At 45.2% G+C, this 25,517-nt stretch overlaps 1 protein-coding gene and 1 long non-coding RNA gene across 8 annotated transcripts in view; one reads left to right on the forward strand and one right to left on the reverse strand.

Annotated features, from left to right (window-relative positions):
- Positions 1-25,517, forward strand: part of LOC116232930 (unconventional myosin-X-like) — a 67,069-nt gene that overhangs the window by 9,073 nt on the left and 32,479 nt on the right. For 2 of the 7 annotated variants that reach the window (XR_016468208.1, XM_031599570.2), the window contains exons 3-21: positions 1,995-2,153; positions 4,502-4,689; positions 4,802-4,936; positions 6,365-6,489; positions 7,267-7,280; positions 7,889-7,973; positions 8,823-8,926; positions 9,689-9,818; positions 10,982-11,100; positions 13,781-13,927; positions 14,641-14,741; positions 16,814-16,880; positions 17,198-17,290; positions 20,062-20,130; positions 20,723-20,805; positions 21,812-21,920; positions 22,685-22,765; positions 23,685-23,809; positions 24,602-24,716. Coding sequence is in view for 6 of the 7 variants with exons in the window: in XM_031599570.2 (XP_031455430.2) it covers positions 1,995-2,153; positions 4,502-4,689; positions 4,802-4,936; positions 6,365-6,489; positions 7,267-7,280; positions 7,889-7,973; positions 8,823-8,926; positions 9,689-9,818; positions 10,982-11,100; positions 13,781-13,927; positions 14,641-14,741; positions 16,814-16,880; positions 17,198-17,290; positions 20,062-20,130; positions 20,723-20,805; positions 21,812-21,920; positions 22,685-22,765; positions 23,685-23,809; positions 24,602-24,716 (2,049 nt within the window). In the remaining variant the exon portion in view is untranslated. Of the gene's footprint in view, positions 1-1,994; positions 2,154-2,866; positions 3,325-3,379; positions 3,477-4,501; positions 4,690-4,801; positions 4,937-6,364; positions 6,490-7,073; positions 7,101-7,266; positions 7,281-7,658; positions 7,689-7,888; positions 7,974-8,822; positions 8,927-9,688; positions 9,819-10,981; positions 11,101-13,780; positions 13,928-14,640; positions 14,742-16,813; positions 16,881-17,197; positions 17,291-20,061; positions 20,131-20,722; positions 20,806-21,811; positions 21,921-22,684; positions 22,766-23,684; positions 23,810-24,601; positions 24,717-25,517 lie in introns of those variants that run through there. The other 5 variants (XM_090143840.1, XM_090143841.1, XM_090143842.1 and 2 more) reach the window with 5 other exon arrangements.
- Positions 422-2,861, reverse strand: LOC116232932 (uncharacterized). The gene is made up of 3 exons (XR_004167835.2): positions 2,794-2,861; positions 2,431-2,663; positions 422-860 (listed from the first exon to the last, which is right to left on the reverse strand). It is a non-coding gene; the product is annotated as an uncharacterized LOC116232932 (long non-coding RNA).

Here is a 25,517-nt window from a genome sequence, read left to right on the forward strand (position 1 = left end):
AATTCAGCCAGAGGAGTCAGCTCAGCCATGCAGACCACAAGCCAGCCCAGCCCCAACATATGCAAAGCTGGGGAGGGGGGGGGATGTCTGGGCTGATAGAAGGGTCTGGAACTGAGCAGTGGGAGAATTAAGGTCTTCTCAGTGGCATAGCTGGAGGTGGGAAGGGTCTTGGACCAGATTCTTCTTTAGATGGGCATGATGTATAAAGCCAGCTACGAATCTCAGGACAGGGTTAATAGATGATGATCTAGTCCTGCTAATCATTTAGCCTTGCATTCAGGGCCAGTTTCTCTTCAGGGTCCCATTTTCTCACGTGTTGTCTACAGGAGGAAATAAACAAGCTCTGACCCATCACACAATTATTTTTCATGCATAGCAACCTCTTGGCACAGGTACTCTAAACACCCAGGGTCTTTTGGGACACTTGTGTACTCAGCTTTTTCCCCAGACATCTTTTTTATTGTTTCTTGTCTGGCCCAATGGCCACAATTGCTGACAGTGCGGTGGTAAGTGGGTAATTGCCAGGGAGATGCAAGGACAAGTCATGTCATGCAGTTTTGGACTTGCCCCCTTCCGAGATTTGTCTGAGTCAGCAGAGAGAAGAGAGGCAGGGGTTTGCTGACTCATGGGTTGAGAGTGCTATGGTGGCTTTCCTCCTGATGGTCCAGTTCACATCGTACCTCTGCAGCTCATATTCTGAATTTAGGTGTCCCATTCTCCCATCCTGCTTCCCGGTGAGCTCCCTGCCCCTTGGGTACAGCCCCAGCTCCATGAGGATGATGCTGCGAGGGGGCAGGGTGACCTCATTCTGTCTGCAGCTTCCAGCTGCCTGGCTGCCCTTCTGCAGCAGCTGCAGCAGCCTGCAAGGAGAGGGCGGGAGAAAGCAGTTAGATCAATGCTATGGATGATGTGCTTATTCTGTAGGGGATCTGTAGGGTTCTTTGGCGGCACCTGGAGAAGCTGACAAGCAGGGGTGAAGATGAAACGGTGCCCCAGAAGGGAGGGAGAGGCCCAGTTTCTTTGCAAGGATTACTGTGGGCTGCCTGTATGAAGTATCTCATTTTTCTATCTTGGGTTTTGCCATCTAATGCAGCCTGAGGTGCTGGGTGGGAGATGGCACACGCTGAAGCTGAGAGTGGGAAGCAACTGAAATAGCATTTGTGAAATGCCAGCATCATGCCTGAGGAGGAGGAAAAGAGGACTAGGATATGGCTATGGTGGAGAGGAAAGACAGTTTCATCTCAGTTGTGTGCAGGGAGGTGAGGAGGATGACCCAGTAGCTGAAGTATGGGCTATTGAGGAGGAGGAAACTATAGCAGGAAGAAGGTTGCAGCAAATGAGGCAGAAAAAGTGTATAGATAGAGGACAGGATACTTCCAGAGTGGTGATAGAGGTTAATAGTGTCACTTTGAAGGTCACATCAAATGCATACATGCCAGCATATGCACAGGAGATCTCTACTTTGGCTTCTCAACTGCTTTGCCTTCCTTTGCCCTTGACACAGCCACCGGACTCTAGGTCTGTCCCAGGACGAATCCTGGGATCTGAACAAGCTTAGCCCGCACCATGCTGCAGTCAGAGACATGATCCCACCTGTGCTTCTGTGCATGACTGCTCCTGATCTGCTGGGAATAGCTGCCACCATTGCTCACACTGAGCACAGTGTGCAATACCTGTCTACGTGGTGCCCTGCTCTGGCCAAGTGGACTTCATTAACAGCCAGGTAGCCCTGCTTTGACCTGTCCTGGCAGTGCCAGGTGAGGGGACAATTCTGTAGCAAAGGCAGGGAGTGTGCTGTGTGGATTCTGGCCAAGGAACTCCAATAGGTAGGAACAAGAATGGAGGATCTGCTATAAAAATAGGGAACGGATCTGTGCCTTATTCATTTCCTTTTCCAGTTCTGAAATACAAAGAAAACCACTTGTTTCTGTAGGAAATCAGACTTGTATGCCTAGGTGACATGCTCTTATTTGTTCTTGTCCCTGTTCCTCCAGGTGTTCCAGTACCCCAAGGCCTCCCTTTCCATAGAAAAAGTCTTGCCCATGCACCAGAGCAGCGTCAGTGGGGTAGAAGACATGTCCATGCTGGGAGACCTGCACGAAGCTGCCATCCTGCTCAACTTGCACCAGCGCTATCAGCAGGGTAACATCTATGTAAGTGCTGAGCTGAGCCTTGGCTCTGCTGGCTGACAAGTGTTGTTTCTCTTTGAGGTTGCCAGTTTGCATGGGAAACACTGATTTAAGTTGTTTCCTGAGCATTGTTTCATGTGGATAAAAAGGGGTGGTTTTTTTCTGCTTTGTGCCTTGCTAGCTCCATCAGCCCTATGAGATCCTTTTCTTACTATAGGGGCCTCTTTGCCTATGTGGAACTTCCAAAATGTGACCTTCACCTGTAGGATTTGTGTATTCACCATGAACATCTGTCACTTACTAGCTGGCACACATGTTGCCCAGATTCCATGTTGTTGCTGTTCAGAGGTTATAGATGGCCAAGTAGACAGGAAAGTACAACAGGCTGTTGTTGGGTATCGTTCCTGAACTCAGCTAGGAAAGCAAACCTGTTGCCTACTTTCCTGCTTTTACAAGTGGCTGTGTTTTTTTTGAGTTGCTCTGCTCTCCTTGCACAGCAGAATACCAGCACATCTCATGATTTCTCTCCAGGCCCTGAGGAAGGAGGCAGGCATCAGAGGAGAGATGAGGGAGGGAGAGCGCTCAAGGATGAGGCTGCTGGGTAGCAGCGTGCTCTGCTTAGGCTGAATGTTGTGAAGACTGCCTTGGGCTGCTTTGTCCCTACCTTGGCTGTCCATCCTCTGTGTGTACTCAGAATTTTTCAGATTATGACAGGAAAAATGTGAATCTGTGTTGCATAGCAACTGTTCCTAAGGCAACCGAACTGTATGCACCTGTATTCCAGGAAATGGTCAATAAAGTGACCTGGTTTCTGAAGCACCTCCCACACTGGGACAAGGAGGATGAAGTACCCTTCTCACTGTGCCTGGCACCAGAAATGGCACACTGCTGCCTCTGACCATGTCACCACAGCCCTGCCCCTCTGTTCCTCATCAGCACTAGCTCTGTGCCTCCTCCAGCCGTGTGGAAAGGTGTTAGTGTTCAAATGTGGTGTCACTTTTTGCCTGCACGCAGTGTGTATTTAGTATGTTCCTTCACAGCTAGAATGTAGCAGGCCAAGATTGCAGGTGAAGCTCTACCAAGGGGAGTTATGCCTGTCGGTCAGGGCAAAAAATGTCTGTAAGGAAATCAAGGAGATCAGAAACAGGCGAGAAATATCATTGTTCTCTGGAGAACAAAATCACCTGAAGGAAAGGTAACTCAGAAGAACCAGTATTTAAAATAATAACGATAAATAAAAAGGAGGAGGGAGAGAATGGCAATTGGAGAACATTTCCAAAGAAATTTTATTCCAACTCTATTAAGCTTCTTCAGAAAATGTGAGCACAGCAATAGCCTGCACCAAAGGTAATCTGCTCTCTTACTGTTTCTGTCACCAGTGAACTGTATTTCTGCCTACAAGGCTCTGTGTCAGAGGGTCTTCAGGTCTTATTCCCTTCTTGCCCACTTATGTGGGTACTGCTGGTAATGCAGTGAGGCTCAGGTGATGGTTTGTCCCTGGTGATCTGTATTGCTGCTGTACTAAATAACTATTAAATAGTTTGGTGACTATTGCATCTTATTAGTCTGGTTTCTGGCTTCAGAGTTTGTTATTACAGTATAACAGTGAGAAAGCTTGTGTCTTTCTCATCACCAAATGTTCCACTTACAGCTTCTTCAATGGATGCATGCAAATTCTTTTATCTGTATGTGATGACTGTAGTTCATGGGTTGGCAGTAATACTATGCAGTGCACCAAGGGTTTCATCTGACACCCTGCTGAGAATGGCTGCTCTTGGAGTGGAGCAGCAGCCCTGTGTAGGAGGTCCCCACCTCAGCAGCAGGATTTGAACTGGACATTGACCACATTGTGGATTCATTGCTAGGAGATAGCACCATTGCTCTGTACTGCAGCTCTGAGAATAAATGGATTTGAGCTGGCTGGCTGAACCAAAAACCAGAATGAATTTCCTTCTGACTTCACAAAAGAAAATGTTTGAAATTGGATTAATTGGTTTCAGGTATTTTATTTTAAACTTTACAAACTCTTTTCTTAAATTGAAGTATTTTCAAATGAAATATTTTCAAAATAAAGTATTGAGAAAATGTCACAATATTTTGACTTGAAATCCTTACCCTTCAGCTGTCAATCTTGATTTGGTTATACCATGTGATTTAAGCTACTCCAAACAGCATTTTTTCAGCAGCAGCAGAATGACACACTTTAATGTCTCTTGTCTTCATGTCCCCTCTTTGTTCAGGAGCTGCTTGAACCCATCCAGGCCCCCTGCAGTGGGTGGAGCCATGAAGGTGTCCCCTGACCCTCCTTTAGTCTTATTTTTTTTTTTTTCTGGAGCCTTTTTTCCTAGCTGTGTTTTGTTTTCTCCCCTCAGACCAACATTGGCTCCATCCTGGCATCAGTGAACCCCTACAGGCCCATCCCTGGTCTGTACAGTGCGGATGCCATAGAGCTGTACAGGCAGCACCGCCTGGGTGAGCTGCCTCCTCATATCTTCGCCACCGCTAACGAGTGCTACTGCTGTTTGTGGAAGCGTCACGACAGCCAGTGTGTCCTGATAAGGTCAGAAAGGGGGGAATTAGCTGCTCTCTGGCTGCATTACTGCCATGGGTGGGAGGGCTGTTACTTCAATTTGTCCTGGAGCTGTGAGTGCAATGCATCTCTTCCTCCGCAGCGGAGAAAGTGGAGCTGGAAAGACTGAGAGCACCAAGCTGCTGCTGAAGTTCCTATCAGCCATGAGCCAGACCTCCCTTGGGGCGCCGGCCTCTGAGAAGAGCACACATGTGGAGGAAGCCATCCTGGAGAGCAGGTGCATTTTGCCTCCATACCTGCAGCCATCACTTTGCAGGCACTACCTTCTGGGCAGTGCTTGTGTTTGGGCTGATGGCCCTGAGCAGGGTCAATACTCCAGCAAGGCTGGTATTTCTTCAACTTTCAGCTCCCCTGCCATGCCCAACCGAGAGCTGGCCCACAAGTCACAGCACAGCCCTGGTCTCACATCTTCCTGTGGCACTGTGCCCTATGGCCATGGATGGAGGGGATATGGATAACATCCCTCCCTGCAGCAGGGCAATGTGGGCAGCTGGAAACCTTTGGGAAAAAAATAAAAGCTCTTAAGTATGGCGCAGTCACGACTCAGGACTTGTTGTGATTAGTTGTTGCTCTATAATATAACGATTAACTTCTGAATAATCCCCTATCTGCATCCGTCTCAAGAAGAACCACGCAGCAGACAAATGGAGACATTTAAAAAGCCCGTATTTCTCAGGGTAACAACTGCAGTCATTTTTTTGTTCAAAGCTGTGTACATCTTAAAATCGAGCATGACGACATCCAGGCCGTGCTTGTAGGATCTCCAGGCTCCGTGCTTGTCAGGCTTTCAGGTTATTTTAAAATTGGCTGCATTGCAAAATGGAATATTTTAATCCTGGGTTCTGTGTGTCACCTTGAATGGTATTAAGTTTTTCCCTGGTGCAAGAACCAAACTGCATGGTAACTCATCCCTTCCCATCTGTATGATCTTCCTGGAGACTGAAAGGTGACCAAGAGACACCCATCCGAAGTTTGATAGATTCTTTTTTTCTGAAGTGGATAATGTAACTCTCTTAGATTGAAGTTCCCAAATATATAATTTGTATGTACTGCTTCAGCTTGGAAATCGCGTGACTTGTGTCAACCTAAATCATGTTTTTAAGTAACAGGACCAGGACCCGACCAATCAGTGTAGTGCTGTTTGTTTGAAGATATTTGCCTGTAATTTTAAGAGATTACTGAAATTGGCTTCTCTTTCAAAAGAGGAAGTAGAAACAAGAAAAAAAGAGATGGTTTGAAGCTACAGTGTTTGCCCTAGATGGCGTTCCTGACCATCGTTAACAAACTACAAGCCCATTCTGTGGGGTGCTGCTGTACGAAGCACACAACCTGCCAGGATATTGCCATTTCTGAAGCCATACTGGTGGGGAAGCCCTCAATGGAACGAACACCATCTGCTCACACTGATCAGGGTCTGATTTAATTAAGTCAATCCCAAAGGTTTAAAATTGTGTAGCACGTGATGACAAATTTCTTTTGCCATCCTCCCTTGCCCTTGAGCTCTTCCTGCTTGTCCAGACTGGTGCTTTAACAAATAAATCTCACACAGCAGTTTGTGCTGTACGAATGGCAGAAGGCTGGACACAGGCTTTGTTGTAATGGTATCACATCACCACTGCCGTCTTCATTGCATTGTTTCTTACAGCCCAATTCTGGAGGCCTTTGGAAATGCCAAGACGGTTTATAATAACAACTCTAGTCGCTTTGGCAAGTTCATCCAGCTGCACTTCTCTCAGCATGGGCACATCCAGGGCGGACGAGTCACTGACTGTATCCTTTTCTTTGGTGGACCAGGAATGGTTGGAGGGAGTGGAGAGGAGGAGGATCTTGGGGTGGGTCCAGAAATGGCTCATCACCATTTAGTGATTATTTAGAAGGGTAAAACCAATGCAAGTCAGTAGCTCTTGCACAATATTTGGATGCAGAGAACAACAGGAATTCAGAGCACCAAATACATCTCCTCCTTTTGGGGTGCCCATCTCCAGTGGACCTTGAAACCTTAATCAAGGACAGGAAAGGGTGGATGTAGTCCAGTTATGTTGTGCCATGACCACTTTCTTCCTTGTTTGCCCACGTAGCCCTATCCCAAAAGCTGTGACACATCTTTTGTCTACATAGGGCAGCTAAAGCTGCATTTATTGATGTTGGTGTTCAAAGCTGCCGATCACTGCAAACCACACCAATTTCCACTGGAGCAGCAGCCAGATGAATTTACTACTGCTGTAAATAACAGGCTGGGATTGTTTAGTCTCTGCTCTTTGTGCTGTCGGTAGATGAAAGATAGCTGTCTCTTGCAGATACCCAGCAATCTGATGCAAGACTTATGTGAAATGCAGTCTCTTGGATTGGAGTGGCCCCTCTGATCTCCCTAGGTAGCCATGGTATGGCTCATCTTTTGTTAGATTACCCCACCATTATGCAGATCCTGTATTCTATCGGACCCTGCCCTTTTATATTTCTCTTTGGCACATTATACCTCTGTGGAAAGGGAAAAGTGAGGAATAGCCATATATCATTTGAATGCTTTCTCCTTGATGTGTGGTTCAGATTTACTGGAAAAGGTAGGTGTCACCTCTACCATAGCCATGTTGAAGCAGTGTCAATGCTGTTGCCTCCACCTCTGGGAGCAGCATGCAGACAGCAGCTCTTCAGATGTTACTACCACAACTGCACCAAGTGAGGAAGAGGGTGGTTGGAGGAATAGGAGGTTCTGTATCTATTGAAGCCTGTTCTCATGCCTTTTATAAAAACCAGAAAGTCCAGAGAGGCTCTAAGAAAACAGGTTTAATGAGGGGAAAAGGAGAGAGCAAGTAATTTGGTTCCATAGAGGGGCTTTTGGTGGTACAACTCCAAATATCATCAGCTGTGCTCTGATTCAGTTTACTTTACTTTTACTTCAGATTCTGCAGGCTCACTGAAAAGCAGGGCCAGAACCCGCAAGGTTCCATTTCCCCATGGGCACAATCTCAGTGAGTTACATGCTTAGCAGCACAGCTGCACAAGAGAAGATCTTGATGTACAGCTCGTTCACGCAACATCACTGTTGAGCTGGAGGCAGCCTCTCTTGTGCATTGGCCCTAGAGATTTACCTGTATCCCATCTTCCCTCCGCCTTTGCAACCACAAGTGCAGCCTCTTCCTTCTGACTATGCTTGCATTCTTTGTTTCAGAACAGAGTGGTACACCAGAACCCTGGAGAGAGGAATTACCACATCTTCTATGCTCTGCTGGCTGGTGTGAGTGGGGAGCTGAAAGGTAACTCTATTTTCTGGGGTATTGCTTAGTCCCTTCTCAAGTCCAGCCTGTAAAGCCTTGGCAACAAAGGGAAACAGTGGGGATCGTGTAGGTACTTTAAGAAAGCACAGAAAATATATTCTGTTCTTAAGCAAATTGTTCTTCTCTGTCTCCCTTTCATCAGCTGGCATCCCAGGCTGCTTCCCTTCCCCTGTCTGTAGTGCATTCCTATCTCTTGATCATCCTTTTCTCTCTTCTCTGTAGATCTTTCAGTTCTCCTCTATTCTTTTTGAAAAGGGGGATCAGATCTGCAGATAGTATTCAAGATGTGGTTATGCCAAATATATGCGCAGAGACCTAATTCAGTTTTTTATGTTTTGCACTGTGTTCTTTCTGTGCAATTTTCAGTAATCAGTTTTTGATTGCTGCTCAGCACTGAGACATGTTCAGAAATATTACTGTGGCTCTCTGAACCAAGTGGAAATACTTAATTTAGAGGTCATTGCTCATTGTGTATATAGTTAAGACTATTTTTCTGTATGCTTAACAAGATTGAATTTCATCTTTTTTTTTCTCTTTTTTCCAAGTCAGTTCAGTATGGTAAGGTGCTTCTGTGACTGCAGGCAGCCTGGGGTCTGACCGTTTTAAATCATTTTGCATATCACTGCAAGCTTTGTCCCTGCACACCCCCTCGCCCAGTGCGGTCACTGTCTTGGTGCACCCTTTGAGGCATGTGGAATCTGCTTAGATGAACATACCCGTTGTGGTGACCATACCCATTGTTTTAGGGGGCCAAGACAGTAGAAGGAAAAGGCTGTTTGCTAAATAAACTTTTTTCTCTCTCTTCCCCTGCTTCCTTTGCTGTTGCAGAGAGCCTCTCCCTCGCTGAGCCAGAGACTTATCGGTACTTGAGCCAGTCTGGCTGTGTGAATGATGAGAACTTGAATGATGGAGAAATGTTCACTAAGGTCATGGTGAGTTCTGTTCTAATACTCCTGAGATTCCCAGGCACAATCTCATGGGCTAAGTGTGCTGCAGGACCTGGACATCACAGGCAGAATTGATTTGTCCTACACTAAAATATGGTGTTCAGCAACCTCTGAACTCTTTTACCTGCTCTTTTACCTGCTCATGGTAAAAACAAGACTCAAAGAATGTTTTTAATGTACAGGAACGGGAGAGTCTGGGAAGCAGTCAAGGATGAATAATAATTTAGAATGATGGAGACTCTGGGGAATATGATCCTCACCCCTCTGCCCCATAGTGATTCCTGAGAGCTCTCTCTAGATGTCCTGATCCTGGAAACCTCACATTGACCATTTGAAAGGGAACACTTAGTCATTCTCCAGAGATGTTCTAGTTTTATCACCCCTGCAAATGGCATATTCTGAAATGCCACACAGATTTCTGTCAACATCTGTAACTTTACCAGAGGTCATGAGTTTATCAGGATGAATATGCAAATCACGTTTTGTTTGACAAGTGGCATGTTATCAGCCCAAAGGCTCTAGTAATGTAGGTGGAATCAGATAGGCAAGGTGAGAGTAGGCAGCTCAGGGTTTCAATAGCTCCTGCTTAGATGTGATTTAAGGGAAAGAAGTGTCTCCAATACAGCAGAGGTTTTCAATGACAACATGGCATTTATAGGTCAGCTGAGAAGAGAGTTCAGGGTGTAAGTGTGGTGGTTCCACTTTGGCTGTATCTACAGCCAACACTGGCTGTGTGGTTTTGTGTAGACTGCCATGAAGGTGGTGGACTTCAGCTCTGAAGAGATCCGAGACATCTTCAAACTTCTTTCTGGCACTCTTCACCTGGGAAATGTTGAGTTTATGACAGCTGGTGGGGCCCAGGTTACAACCAAAGCAGGTAAGTGAGACCCTTGTGACTTGGTTAGTTGTGCAAAACCCATAAGACCCCCAACAAAGTTCACTCTGCAGTTCTTTCTCCTTATCCTGGCCAACAGTGCCTTTGCCAGAGGATTCCCTGCAGTTTAGCCTTGCCTCCATTCCCACAGGAGGCATGGCTTCAAGCACAGTATGTTTTGGTTGGGCTTGGATACTCTCAAACCAAGTTCACAATCTCACAGTTTGTCTTTTGCTTTGAAAGAGCAAGAAGAAATAGGAGCAAGGAGGGGTTTTAGATTGTAGCAGAAATGCTAAATCACAGCCTGAACCAGTGATTCTCACCAGCACCTAATGGGAAGGCAAGGGCCAACCCAGGGGAGCTCAGGTGTATGCAGTGCATTGAGTGACCAGAAGGGATGGAGCCAGGATCCATCTCTTCCCAAACCTCACTTAAGGGTTGGCAGTGGAGGCAAGGGTATCTCATTGGAAATCCCTGTCTATCTGAGGCCTTTCTAAAGGTAAGCAGATTTTCTCCTTTGTTTCTGTGTCTGTGGTTGCTGTGTTTGGGCTCATTCTTGTTTGCTGCAGCCAAAAACTTTGCCACCCTGCTATTTCTGTGGTACTTTCCATCATATTACAGTTTTACGTAGATAAATCTATTTCAGATTTTCCTCTGAAGCACCTGCTAGTTTGCACTCTGTTACAGATAGCTGGCTTGAGCTGGGCTGATAAAGTGAGTCCCTAGACAAATGGAGGTAATGAATATATATCATGAATGCTTTATGTCTGAAATTAATTTAATTTCTTCTGGACACGCAAGTTCAGCAATCTCATGCTGCGCTATTGTGTCTTTAGGAAAATGTACTTTCCCATTCAGTGAATATTTTGCTGGTGCTGAGTTTTACCCCGTGTTCTGCTCTTCCTGTTGTTAGCAGAAGGGCTGACTTTAACCCGTGTCTCTCTGCAGCCCCTAATGGGAATTGACCCTGCCTTATAGTAGGTATGTGAGCGCACAGCTTCAGGTATGCCAAGGAGAATTAAGTAAAGGGGCTCCTCTTGCTGGGGCTTAGTTGCTTGCCTTAGAGGAATCCCTGTAAATTCCATGCTGAGCTGCAGAATGTGGATTCCTTGCCCTGGTGTGGATCCATGCAGGGGAAAAAAAAGTGTGTCTATCTTTCTTGTTAGTGCTGAACATTGCCAGTGACCTCCTGGGCTTAGATGCCTTCCAGCTTTCTGAAGTCCTAACTCAGAGATCCATGATTCTGCGTGGGGAAGAGATCAGCTCCCCCCTCACTGTGGAGCAGGTATGTATCCTAATGTATTCTGCTGCTTCCATGTTTCCAGGCCTTCTATCACCCACTCAGGTTCAGAGTTCCCTGTTAAACCCATTGAGCTCTCAGCTGTGTCCTTCAGTCTTTTGCCCTTAGCAGTAGATCATGTCCCATTGTTGCCTCTTCTGCTCTTTAGGTTTTGGGGGCAGGCAAAGCATAATACCAGTTTTAGATCACCTTCAGCCACCAGGAATTGGTTGTGCTCCTGTTGTGCAGAGGGTGCATCAGATGCTTTGTGGTCATTGCACGTATGCATGCTTTTGCCTTGCGGAACTCCCAGGTTATCTTGCATTTATTGGAAGGTAACAACTGACACATAGTTACCATAAACCATCTGGTGGCTGTTAGGCTGTTACCCCACAGTAGCTTGTTTGTGTATCCTCATGGGCAGAAGAGCTCACCAAATTTCTGTGTTCTTGTCTCCAAACCTGTACTGCCTGCTGGAGCTCATCTCTTGTATTTCTCTGTGGCTTATTGCAGCGTTGTTCCTACCAGCTGTAAGTTGTGGTGCCACTAGTCACTTGAGGGCACTCTTGGTGTTTTAGGTCCTTACATAGATAACTGGAAAATCATCTTTTGTCATTAATAAGAGGCATGGCGCTGGGAAATGAGGGCTACTGCTACTAGGACACAATAAGCATTGTGTTATAGCAAAATAAACATCTGTAATGGAAATCTTGGGCTAGCACAGACAGCAAAGAGTTATTGATCTGCCCCGTGCACTGGCAGAGAAGCCAGTGTTTCTGGGTTCCCTCTGACAGATGTCAGTCCAACCTTGCTTCTGATTTCCTGCCAAAGGTGTTTTCACAGCCTCTTTAAGTACACTTGCTCCAGCTGCACTGGAGACTGGAGCTGAAAAACAGCCCCCAGACAAGCTCTTCACTTTACAAGCTTCAATTTATTATAAGTTTTTCACTTTGTATTCATTTTTTCTCTAAAGTAAACAATTTGATTCCTTCAATACTCACACATAAGTAATTTTTTAAGTCTCCTCTTTTCCTGCTACAAGTGGATGCTATGGCTTAGGTGCCTTTGTTAGGTGAGCCTGTTGCACCAACCAGGAGGCCTATGGGGTTGTACCAGCTCTTAGCCTCCACTTCCCCACAGTTCGCCTCTTCCCACTTGCTACTGTGGGAATGTGATGATGCTGCTGCCAAGGATTTCTTCTTCTGTAGCAGGCTTGCTGCCCATTTGAGCTTTGACATTTCAGTGGGTTGAATGGATGAACCCGCTTGAAGGCGGGCAGGGCTGGGAGGGTGAAAGGAGCCTTTGAGAATCTCATGCCATGTTGTGGGGGATGTGGTTTTGCTGTACAGCTGGATCGGGAGGTCTGGCCCCACTTGGATTCTGCAGGCAAAGGTGCTAGAGGGCTTGGGGTCCTTCCCTGTCTTGAAGCATGAGAGAGATCACCTGGTGGAGAGCAGAGATACCTGGAGAAGGCTTACATGCCTGCGCTTTGAAATATGGAGAAGGGGAGGTTGCTGTGTGCCTTAGACCTTGGGTTGCTGGAGAGCAGATGCTACCCCAGAAGAAGAGAGGAGGGAGAGTACCAGTGAGACTGGGAGGAAAGGAGGATCCAGCTGGTGGGCCTTGGGAGTAAGCTGAGGGATGGGGTGGATTCAGGTTCATCCAGTCAGGATCTTTACCTTGGGTCTTTCCTGGCTCCCTTCTTCTCTCTGTGATCGCTTCCTTTTGATAACCCTTCTTTTTGACCTCCGCTTCTTCCCAGAACCATAAGTCCCGGTTTCTTGATCTGAATAGCCTGTGTGTGGAAGCCCAGCATATGATCAGCCTCTTATGTTGTGGTTCTGTCTCATGTCTCTCTGTTAATTGAAGGATTTGGGGCATGCCACTTCTGTTTAGTCCAAGAGCTATCAAAAAGCACAACCAGCCCATTCCAGTTCCTTCTGTGTGAGAGTTCAGAAGTTCAGTTTTGGACATTCACCCCTACACTTAGGCACAATTATCCGTTCCCTGTTAGCATTCTCAGTTTAAGCTCTTTTTTTTTCTCTCTTGGTTATGATCACTGCATGGGATGTAGGATTGGCTCCAGGAAGGTCTCTCCACTCACCTCCTTGTGGGACATGTGTCCTGGCTAATGGTTGGCTTCCAGTGAGATGATGATGTTTTGGAGAGGCACCTGATAACTTGGTGACAGAATACTCTATTAGATTCTGCCCTGCCAGGTTTGAAAAAATGAGCTGACACCATCTGACTGTTCTACAATGGTACTGAACCGAAGAATCAGGATTTCTATGATATTTTTATTTATTTTTTAATGCTGTTTTGTATGTCAGTGCAAATACTGACTCAAGTGGTGCAAATGACTGCTGTGGGCTCTTAGTTGTGAGTTATGTGAGTTGTGAGCCACCTACCCTACGCCAGCACCTGTTCCAAAATATAGTAGTGATTTCATTTATTTATTTATTTATTTATTTATTTGCTACTTCCTTCAGCCTTTCAAGCTCAGTTACCTAAAGGTAAAACATGGTACATTTGTGCATGTCTGGCCTATTTGCAATCTTGAATGTTGATTGTACATATACAGAGGCTGAGGCATCGAAAGAGGAACCTGAATACCTGTAGAGATTCCTGGTGCCCCTCATGCCTTCTGTTCTCTCTGTGATTCATTTTTTCCTCTCTGTGTTTACAGGCAGCAGACTCCCGGGACTCCCTCTCCATGGCACTGTATTCCCAGTGCTTCTCATGGCTCATTAGCAAGATTAATACGAAGATCAAAGGCAGGGAAAACTTTAAGTCAGTGGGCATCCTGGATATCTTTGGCTTCGAGAACTTCCAGGTCAGGATTTTGTCTTTCACAGGGTGTGTTGGCTTTGGAGAGGTCAGTTGATGCAGGGAGGATGTTTTGTAGGTTTGTATCCTGTGTAAGATAGCATAGGGCATTTGGGGACTTGTCTGCTGTCTCCTCCCTCTGGGAGTGGCAAAATCTGTTTAGCTGCCCATTTTTTGTACCTGTGTTTGTGCAGGCTGATGTTCAAGGTATGGTTTGTGACACAAACTTTAAGCAAATACAATTAATACTACTTCAGTGCTACTTTAGTATTACCTATACCTGCTTGCTTTGCACTTGCATGCAAAGTAGATGTCCAAGTCTTACACATACGTTGTCTGGTTACATCCATTTTGCCTTTTGCTGAGAATCTGGTGTGTAATGCTCCTGTTTGCAATTATGAGGAATGTATGGTGAGCAACTATTTAGTGACTAGCCCAGTGGCCTAACCTTTACAGAACAGTGTTTCTTTTGTCTTGAGAAGAAATGTGATTGCCTCTAGCATCCTTTACTATCATTTAGGTTTATTGCATTAACCAAGCATGAGCTACAAAAACTGTTCTCTTGGGCCTCTCCATACTGTCTTTCTCATGTCCATCCTGACACCCTTGTCCCTGTGCTCTCTGGCTTTGTTCCAGGCCTGGCACCTTCCCTGTAGCTGTTGCAGGAGATAGAGCAAGGACAAGACTATCAAGTTTTAAAATCTTTGTTTCTTTCCACAGGTGAATCGTTTTGAGCAGTTTAACATTAACTATGCAAATGAGAAGCTCCAGGAATATTTCAACAAGCATATCTTCTCCTTGGAGCAGCTGGAGTACAACAGGTGACAAATAAAGGAGCAGGGCCTTTATTGCTTTCATGGGTGGTAGAAAGGAGGACTATATTCCTCCTTTGTGCTGTCCAAGCAGGAAAGGCAGCTGAGCCTTGGTGCAGCCCTGACATTGGTGTATCTCTAAGCACCATCTGTGTGCTTTTTGCCAGCACAAGTCACTTGTCTCCAAGCAAAAGCTGTCTGTACTGTAGGATTTTGAGCCCTCCCGTTATCAAACGGTGACTCTCATGAATCTGAGTCTAGCCCAGAAAGAACTTGGCTTGAGCAGTGACTTTTTGCCAGGCTCTCAGTCTAGCCAGCAAACCCTCCCCAGCACCTGAAACACAGTCCAAATCGATTACAGCATGATATGGGTTTCCTGAAAGTTGTAGCCCTTTATATACTAGACTCTTCTGTTAGACCTGTGAAAACTTTACCTTGATAGTATGTCTGAACACATATGTCTCCCTGTTCTGTGCCTCTCCATTTGAGCTCATTGCTTACAGTCAGGTTGGTTGTTTCTGTCACTTGCTGAAGATAGGATCAGAAGAGTAGCTGCACAAAGTTAGTCAAAAAACCTGTCCTCTCTCCAACATCAGCTGAAAATGGATGTTTAAAGGAGAGTGGAAGAACAAAGAAATGCATCAGATACTTTTTCCTAGTGTTTTCCCATTTCTCCTTTCAACTTTTCTGTAAGATGTACCATAGTTGGCTGTGGTTTCATGTACCTTGTGTCTGGCACACAGTGCTGCCCTCTTCCATGAAATTCCACAGTCTTTCTAGAAACCCATGTCAACTTCCAGTATCATGTATGGTGTAACAGCAACTCCCAGACTCACCCACTCATTGCTACCTATTGGTAGATAGGTAGCTATCTGACAGCTCTTTCTGATCTAGAGTTTCCAATCCTGTGAAAATATCTTTTTTCCTCAGCAAGGAGATTTTAATCAGACTGTTTCCTGAGGTTAAAGAGCATGGGGCCTTCTGCACAGTTGTTTTTCTTCTGTGAGCTTCATGCTGGATTGTACTTTGTAAAGTACCTGGGATGCTCTAGATTATTGCAGCTTCTAGAGGAGCCTGCTAGAGAACTGCTTCAATTCTTGCTCTGAAACAGAAGCCTTTATGTTTGTGAATGAAGCAATTGAGTAGGGTCAGTGAGGGCAAATGAGAGCAGCCATGTAAAAGGAGAAGCTGAATAGGCAATTCATGAAATTCTAAAGATTACAAAACTGCAAGGCTATTTATGTACTCACTTCTCAGGCCAACTCCACTCTTTCAGGAAGCTTGTGTTGGGAATGGTAGCATTGTGACAAAAGATTTTTTTTTCTGATGATTACATAGGAGTTTAAATTCCATGACTGAACTTTGGGAAGAATGAGAACATTTTATTATTGACTACTCTTCAAGTTGTTGTAGGGTGATGTGATTAAAGCTCATCATCCACAGTACCTGCTCAGCTTCTTTGGGTTTAGTAAGTAGCCCTATGTGTTTTGTCATTCAGTCAGACAAGTGATCTGTGATACCTGAGACAACTTGACTCAATGGTGACTGCGCTGATTTCAGAAATCTCTACTTCCTTCAACTCTGGAAGTACTTAATGCTCTCAGAATAAACCCAAGAGGCCTTTTGGTAAAAAATATATAGCCTTTCTGACGCCCATTATTGCAAGCATTTAAAGCTGTGAGCTGGAATTTTTGTCATTAAAGCAATAAGATTATCTCTTGTATTTAGGAGGTAGATAGTTTTTTCCATTCTTAAGAACTGATTCCACTCGGCTGCTCCCAGCTGTTGGCCACGGGTTTCTGAATGTTGTGGACCAGAAAGTATGACACCTGGGCTGAAGGCTTGTAGGGAGCACCTTCACTGTCTTCTTAACATTATCCTTTACCTGGAGGACCTCTGTATCAGAAAATCACCTGTTGCCTGTTGTCTTCCTCCCAAGTGTCTTTCTTAGGCACAGGACAGCCCAGCTCCTGCAAGTCCTCCTCAGTCCTGAGAAAGCCATTCTCAGCCACTTCTCTCCTGCAGCTCAGGGCTCTGGTTCTTCCTTTTCACTTATTTTTCTGCTTGTTCTTGACTGTCAGGGAAGGGATAAACTGGGAAGCTATTGACTGGATGGATAATGCGGAGTGCCTGGACCTTATTGAGAAGGTGAGCAACTGTCTGGGACAGATTCCAGGGATCATGGTTGTGTTTGTGGATTATCTTGGGGCCATCCATAGGGTTTCTTGATTTTAAAAACAAGTAGCTGCTTAAATCCTCTTTCCTTTATGACTTGCCAGGAGCATGAGCTGTTTTAGCCCTTGTCCCAGCTCAAGAAAGCGTATCCATGCTTTCAGTTTGAGCTTTGCTGGGTATAACTTGTGGGTTATTGCTCACCACATTGTTCAAATCTCTGTTTCTTGGCTTGGTGCTATGTAGTTCAAGCTTTTGCTGTCTGTGAAAGCCTGTCTCTTGTTTGGCTGCAGAAACTGGGTCTGCTGGCTTTGGTGAATGAAGAGAGTCGATTCCCCAAAGGCACAGACAACACCCTTCTGGAAAAACTTCACAGCCAGCATATGGTAAGTAAGAAAATAACCCGACAGGCAAATGATCAGTATGTTAGCCCCATCAGCATTTCAAAGCTGAAAGTGAAGGTTTTGTTGATGTAAAATATGTGCTTTGTGCAAGAAATTTGAAATGCCCTAGGCTCGAGTCTGCAAGTGCTTAATAAGGCTGTGCTGAACAACAGTAATAAGTGAAGGAACCTGCAGATGGTTTCTTGCGCACAGAGAGGGAGCGTGCATGCTGCAGGCTGCGGGTGGAGGTCTGACTTTGTGGCATGGGATGGAGGTTGGGTTCTGCTGATCTGTGATGGAACGTGGAGCAGCACTGTGGGCACAGGATGCGGCCGCATGGCGTGGGTGGTTTTCTTCTGCAAACTGACTCACAGCAGCCTGCTCCAGAGCACGTCAAATCTATCTCCTGGGGCTGGGGATGGTTTTTGCTCATGACTTTTAATGGAAACTCTTATTGTTCTTAATTAGTTACATTCTTTCCTCCTCTTTCTTGTGTTCTGGAAACAGGAGTAGGATGGCTCTTTCCTGCAGGTCGAAAAATTATCCTGTGGACACAGCATCCACAGTGAGATCACTGTAGCAATCCTGTACCCTGTCTCCAGTACAGCCAGCACTCTGTTCATCATAGCAGACGAACAGAGTCCTAATAGACTGAAAACAAAGCAAATAAAATGCTGTAGCAGACACTTACAGAATAATTCACTACTTTAGCAATAGCTGTGTTGACCAGTAGGCTACCCACTCCCCTAATTAAGGGTTCATCCTAGCCTGAAAACATACTACTTTATATCCTTTATCAGACTTTTTTTTGCTGGCATAGATGCAGATATTCTCATTTTTCTCATGAAATATTTTGTTGGAAATATTTCCTTCCTTTAGACTTAAATGGATGCCTTCAATTCAGTCCACTGCAGCTCTCCCTTATGCACCTCAACCTTTAGCATAAGAATTCCTGATTTAGCTTCTCATTGGTATTTTGTGTATTTTAATATATCAATAATTTTAATATATCGCTTATTTTGTATTTTCTTTGTGAACTGTCCCAACCTCTTCAGTTTGTCTCCAGATGGAGAAATTTCAAAGCTCCTCTTTCTTTCTGCTGTTTGTCTCTGAACTCCTCTAGGTGTTTTCCCTAATCTTTTCTGAGATAAATAATCAAACCAGAAAGCTGTTCCCTTGGTAAGAAGGTGCCTGTTTACTGTACAGCAGCATGAGACTGTCAGTATTATTTTGCATTCTTTTATGCCCCATGACATTTTGGTTGCTATTTTTGGTGATTTCTGTACATTAAGTGGCCTTCTCATTAAGCTGTTCATAGTATCACCTCTATCTGCTTTGAGGAGATAGCAGTTAACGTGGAACCCCAGAGCCCACAGGAGAGAGAGAAGAATTCTGTGAGGAGCTGGAGCACAGGGAGGAAAGAAGAGTGAAGTAGACAGTGGTCTGGAGTTTGTATTTTCAGAAGACTAAGTGTTCTTTGTACTGGTCAAGTGTCTGTGGTAGGCTGGAAGAGCGTTAGAAGGCATCCGCTCGCTTGCTGGAAAGCCTGATGGACCTTGCAGGAGAAAAAGCCATCTTCTGTGTTTTCTATAGATTGCAAAAGGGTTAATGGGGAAGGGCATAAAAGCTGAGATTTAAGAGAATATGACCTTGTACAATCAATAGGTGAGCAAAGGCTAGGCTTAATAAGATTATTGTGATGGAAAGACAATCAAAATAAATGGAAATACTCACCGGTGTCATAGGCTCGCAGTAAAACTCCACAAGGAGCAATCTCCAGAAAGAGATCCTTCCTCAGTGGCAGTCAGGACTTAAATGGGATCTAGGAGAGGTGCAGCCAGGCTCCACCCCTTCTGGTAGCACAGGTGAATTGCCTTCACTTGTGCTCCTGCAGCTTGCCTCATGTGGTCAATCAGAGGTTCAGGCCGTGATCAATAGTTCCCATACAGACCTCTGACTCCGGGTTGAATAGCAGTAGCTGGGAGAAGGAAATTGGAGAACTGTAGGCATGGATGAAACATACGAACCTAATAGCTGGGAGCTGGGCAAACATTTGGCAGTGAAATCTACTCGGGGTTACTAATCAGACAGACCTTGTGGAAATAATCGGAGTTGTAGAGAGAAGGAGTATAGAAGTACCATGCACTTGCCTTTTTCTTTACATAGCCAATGCTGGAGACAGAATGCTCAGCTGAATGGATCACTGATCTCAAGTAATGTGGCTGTTCTTGCGTATCTAGGGGTTATCATGTAAAACAGAGGAGGGGGGAAAATGGAGATTAGAAGAGCTAAGAAGAGAAAGGAAAATTAATGTGGAAAAAGAGGAAGAGAGGTGCAAAGAAAGATTAAATATAGAGGAAAACAGGAGATTGATATGTACCTCCTTTGACAAAGAAAAATACATAGGAGTTCTGCAAAGCTGCCATCTTCCCTGCATCCTGATCCCATGTACTGCACCACGTGGTTTGTGTGGAGCCAAGATTTCATGGGTGTCAGACATGCAAGAATTAACATTTCATCCATGGCATGCCTGCCCAACCTTGATTCTGCAAGCCCTTGCTCACATGAGGAATGCCTTGAAGGGCTGGATTTTTCCATCTTATGGGAATAACATATTTGCAATGTAGATGCAGATAACTGCTGCACATGTGATCAGGCTCTGCAACAACTAAGGTCCTTACCCATCTCAGCATTGCCATAGTCACGGCCAAGCTCCTGACTGATCCTATTTATTCCTACAATGACATTAAGACACATTTTCCTTTTCATTTCAGAGCAATCCTTACTATGTGAAACCTCGAGTGACAGATCATCAGTTTGGCATAAGGCATTATGCTGGTGAGGTAGGTGTTCACAGTGTATCTGTGAGATGCTTGCACCTGGGTGTGAGGTCATGGAATATTTAGATTTCCAAAATGAAGAATTTCTCTGAGCTGTGGGTATGCCTCATACCAGAGCATAGGAGGTGCAACGGGCTTGAAATAGCATGTCATTTTCAATCGCTATATCCTCTAAGTCTGAGAGGAAGGAAGGGCTAAGATTCTCATAGACTCTCAGCTGCTGAGCAGTGGTAGCTGGGAGCACAGGGCACTACATGGCACTGGTGATAATTCCTGACACAAACGGAGTAGCTCGCACCTTGCAGAGGATTTCCCCACTTGTTGACTGCAGGGCATATCTCTGCAGCTGCTACACTCAGCTCCTGGCTCTGAGGTTGGTTTTTCTTGTTTGTTTAAATCGATGGCTAAAAGCCACCTTTCTGCTTGTAACTGCTGAGCTCTGGAACTCCTTCTTTGATCCTAAGAATTGAGCTTCTGACATGTGCCTGCAGCATTACTTTGTAGCTCTGCTGGAGGTCTTATATATTGGCATGCTAATGCAGAAGCGCTTAATGACTTGTACTGCCCTGTTCCAGCAGCTCTATCTTTGTTGCAGGTGCTTTATGATGTAAGAGGTTTTCTGGAGAAGAACAGAGACACCTTTCGAGATGACATCTTAAACATGCTGAAAGACAGCAGGTATGTATGCCCCCCTTATGCTTGAGAGGAGCCCACATCTGTTGGACTGGACTAAGCCATGTTCACCTAATAACCAGAACAAGGAAAAGAGTTTCTTGCCTTTGCATATAGGCCACTCTGCTTGTTAGTCACGGGCTCTCATAAAATCATAGAATCACTCAGATTGGAAAAGACCTTAAATATCATTGAGTCCAACATGACCTAACCATACTACCCTCCAACCTGAGCTGTTGCTGTGAGACCAGGCACTGTCCCCAGTATTATACCCCAGTGCTGCAATGTGACCTTAGAGAAATGGGCTGTTTTAAAACTGTGAACAAGTCCTGCAAGGCAGAGATGGGACCTTGAAGATGGAGAGAGGTGTTAAGTAAGGTGGTACAGCCCAGAAATGTTTCTGCTGCGACTTGACCACATGCCTCGTCCATATAATTATTGCTTTTGGTCTCCAAACTGATGAGGCTGTTTCAGGATTGTGTCTGCCCTGCTGCAGAGTTTGTGCTGTGAGCAGCCTTGACACAAACTGAGGGAGCTGAGAGAATGAGCTGCTCTTGATTGCCTTACTCAGACAGCAGCATCTGGGTAACATTTTATATAGGGCTTTAAGCCAGAATTGCGGTCACTACTGTCCAGCTCTGCAAAAGGACTTGATATTTCAGCAAGCCAGGAAGGGAAATTGTGCTAGAAATAGTCATAAGAATCACAGTGCTTGTGCCATTTTGTAAGGAGAGGTAAAACGGTGTAGAAGAACCCACAGAGATGACTTGCACTGTGAGTAGCCCTAGGATCTCTCTGGTTCCAGAAGAGCTGTACTTGCAACAACATAAACATGTCTTGAGCACCACCGGTACAGCCACAAGAGCTGATCTGAAGGGGGAACAGCACAGTGTAGCTGGAATACCTTGCAGGATGCTTCCCAATGGGATGGGGCAGTACCCAAGAATGAGAGCCATACACTCACGGATGGCAGATGCCTTGTGTCGTCTTTAATTCTTTTCTTCACCCTTAGGCTGGACTTCATCTATGACCTTTTTGAAAGAGTCTGCAGCCGTTGCAATGAAGAGACACTGAAGATGGGCACCCAGAGGCGCAGACCGACTGTCAGCTCCCAGTTCAGGGTAGGATGTTTTCCAAGAGAGCAGAAGGCTGCTGGGGAGGAGCAGATGGGTAAAGCGAGGCCTGCAGCCAAGAAGAGTCATTCATCCTCCTTTTGTGTCCAGCTCTGGAAATGTGCAGGAATGTGGTAGAGCTAAAAAAAGACAGTGCCACTGCCCCAAGGATTTCTCTGCATAGTGTAAAATGTGAGATGTTAAGACTGAGTGGAGTGGCAGAGAAAAAGAATATCAATTTTTTTATTTATCTGAAGCTCTTAAGGTTCTTCAGTCTATCATGTTGGTTTGGTGCTTCAGCTTCAGTGTCCTGTTCAGGCTCCATCTTTCACAGGCATAATGTCAATCCCAATAAGGCCTTTTTGGGCAGACCTTGCGGATATGAATCTCCCACTAAGACTGTCTGCACACTCTTGTTAATTTCACAATTTCAATTTCCTTTATTTGAAGTTTGAAAGATGTGTACAAATAATTTGAGTTGGCTATAAAGCTCAGAGAGCAAGGATGGCCATGTACGCAGTGTTATGGCAAGCTGTGGGTATGTTTTGGGTGGGAAGGGACAGCCTGGGTTACTGAGGGCAGGCTCAGTAACATTACTGATGGCATGGTAGAACAGCTTTACTCTTTTATTTGATGAACATGATGTAAGAAAAGGTTCTGGTAGGCAGAGTCAGAGGAAAATATCAGGAGTGGGGGGCTGCATGAAAAGTGTATCCAATGTACCCCTTTCCTTTAGTCACCCATCCCCTGTGTTTTGTTTTGCTGCTTTTTAGGATTCTCTCCATTCCCTGATGGCAACACTTAGCACTTCCAACCCGTTCTTCATCCGCTGCATCAAACCAAACACAGAAAAGGCAAGTCTTTCATCCAGCAGAATGCATGTGTGTGGTGAAGGCACCCATGAGCACTTGCAGCAACGCTTGCCCAGACCAAACAGGGAATAAAAGCAGTCCCCCCTTCTAGTTGTTCTATGGTTGAGGAAAAATATACCTATCAGATTAAAAATCCTGCATGCTGAATAAGGTGCAGCTTTTCGCCACCTCCTCCTGTGCTTACAAATCCTGGAAGATGAACTGGGCTTGTGCAGAACCCACTGCTGTGGTAGAAGAAGCAGTGACTCCTGTTTGTGGTGCCTACAGAATGTTTGTTCTGGAATGCACAGCTTATGTGGTGGGAAGCATCTCCTGCAGCTCCCTGGCTCCGAGGCAGAGGAGGTGGATGCTTTGTGAGCAAGTCACTGTGCTTAGAGACAGGCTGGCTCCCGTTGTGCTGCGAACCGTGGCAGGAGGTTCTGCAGCTAAATAGGTTGGGTGGGGAGCCCCAAGCTGATAATTTTCTTTGTGTGTTTTGAAACTGTGTGTGATACGGCAGAGAAAAGCCTGCTGGGAGCTGCGTGCCAGGAAGAAATCTGCAGTTTGTCTTTGGTTTTGGCATTAAAAGGCTGATGGGATCTTCTGCATGGCTGCAAAGACATCTGAGTCAGAGTTACTGACAGTGACTGCACTCTGCAGACCTTTTTTGCAGGATATGCCCAATTCCTTTTTGTCATCCCTTTTCCTGCACCATGCAGTGCTGAGAGGTTGCTTTCCAAATAAGCCAAAGCTCACCCTTTTCCCTTGGTGTGCCCAAATAAGCAGAGTTAACCATCTAGAAATGGATATACAGGCTGTGGCTACCTGTGCTCGGAGGAACTATGCAGGTCAGCAAAGAAGTAATACATGGTAACACTTTGTCTCTCTTCTGTTGTGTTTTTCAATCTGGATCACAATGCAGGCACCAAACCTCTTCAATCCGGATGTGGTTCTCAATCAGCTCAGGTACTCAGGGATGCTGGAGACAGTGAAAGTCCGGCGAGCAGGTTTCCCTATCCGGTGCCTTTTCCAGGACTTTCTCAGCAGGTAATTGCTGGCACTGTATCACAAGCTGTAACAGCGCCAAGATATATGACTTCAGAAGTTTGTTCCCCTTGCCATTACTGATATGGATAATTTGTGTGATGTTTTTCTAACCAGGCCCTTACTGACCATATCCTAGATCCATTTGAGTGTACTTATGGAGACTGTTAGCCTTTAGGGTAAAAGTAAGAATGTTCAGGTTGTGTGTAACTTTGCCACAGGTTTGGTGCTGTGATTCTGTGAGAACCAGCTGTTCACAGTATGTAAAGAGACTGTATCAAGCTTAAGACCTTTAATATGGCAGGCTGAAGCAAATGTGAATGGCAGTATCATTGATGGTTAATATTGAAGAGAGTAATTTTTACTTTTGGTTGTCTGCACTTAGGATTTCCTGAAATTTATATCTGGGAGAGACTATTGAGCACGGCTTCCTTCGTGTTTTGGAACATTATAGGTGACCCTTATACTGAACAAAATAACTTCTGCATGATGAAGGCATATGCTTCAGACATACAGTTGTTCTTTATTGAAAAATGCACTTGAGTTGGTCTTTTATTACTGGGATTGCAGCAGTAACTGCCAGCGTGGTAGGAACAGAAAAATGGAAGGAGGAATGGAGGTTTCCAGATTGGAAGGGAGATTTCCAAATGAAGAAAGGAGGTTCTAGCTGGGATCTGTCTCTCAGAGGGAGAAGGACTGATGGGAAAAGGATCATAGGAATCATGTTAATAGATGGGGTGGAGGTGTGAGGGCTAGTGTCATGCATAGTCTCATGAGATTTTGTTTCCTTCCTAGGTACAAGATGCTTGTGAAGGTACCAAGTTTCTCAGACAACAACAAGGCTATATGTGCACGCTTTCTTCAGGCCTATGACAGCAGCAAGAAAGAATGGCAGTTGGGTAAAACCAAGGTACTTCAGTGTGGGGCAGGGCGTGGCTTTGTTCAAGCTACAAGGGGATGTGATTGCATCCACTGAGACTTTTATTTTCTGGGAAAAGGCATTCAAACGCTTGTTCTCACTTGCTTAACTCAGGTTTTCCTCTCTTCTGGTGAATGCTTAACACTTCTGCCATAGCCTTCATGGTGATGGTGGCTTTTTTTCTCCAGACAACCACCTGGAAACGTGCCATTATCTTTCATGTAACGGAAAGGGACCTGTGGGATTCATTCTGAGTTTTTTTTCCAAGTTTTGAGACAGCTTCATAAAAAGGTGTGAGCCTTGTGAGGTACATTGCTGGAAGCAGGGAACTGCCTCTGACACAACTTTACACATACTCCAATAAATTATTTGAAGAATATGCCAAGATAGATGGTATCCAGTGCAGACAGCATTATAAGCAGTGGTGTACAGTCCACATCCAGAGCAGATGATGGTCCACTTTCCAAGGCCTTCCTTTGTATGACTGCAGTAATGTTCTAGAAAGAAGCTTTTTTCATTTGTGTATTCCTTGCCTGTGATTCAAGTGATTTCTGTGTTTGATTTGGGAATCTGTTCTCTCCTCGCTGGTCTCTGCAAACCAGGAACCATTTCAGTCATTCTTGTCCCTAGATAACCCATGCTGCTTGGGTAGCTGCCATTCTCCCAGGACTTGAGTGTTAAAGCCTGTGTGGCATGCGTGTGTGCTGCAGAGCTGCTTTGCTCAGGGAAAGGAGTTGCAAGAGCTGGTAAACAGGGAGCTTGAACTTTCTTCCTATTATAACAAGGGATAGA

Source organism: Phasianus colchicus, chromosome 7 (assembly GCF_987193195.1).
Source record: "Phasianus colchicus chromosome 7, bPhaCol1.hap1.1, whole genome shotgun sequence".
Taxonomy (NCBI): Eukaryota; Metazoa; Chordata; class Aves; order Galliformes; family Phasianidae; genus Phasianus; species Phasianus colchicus.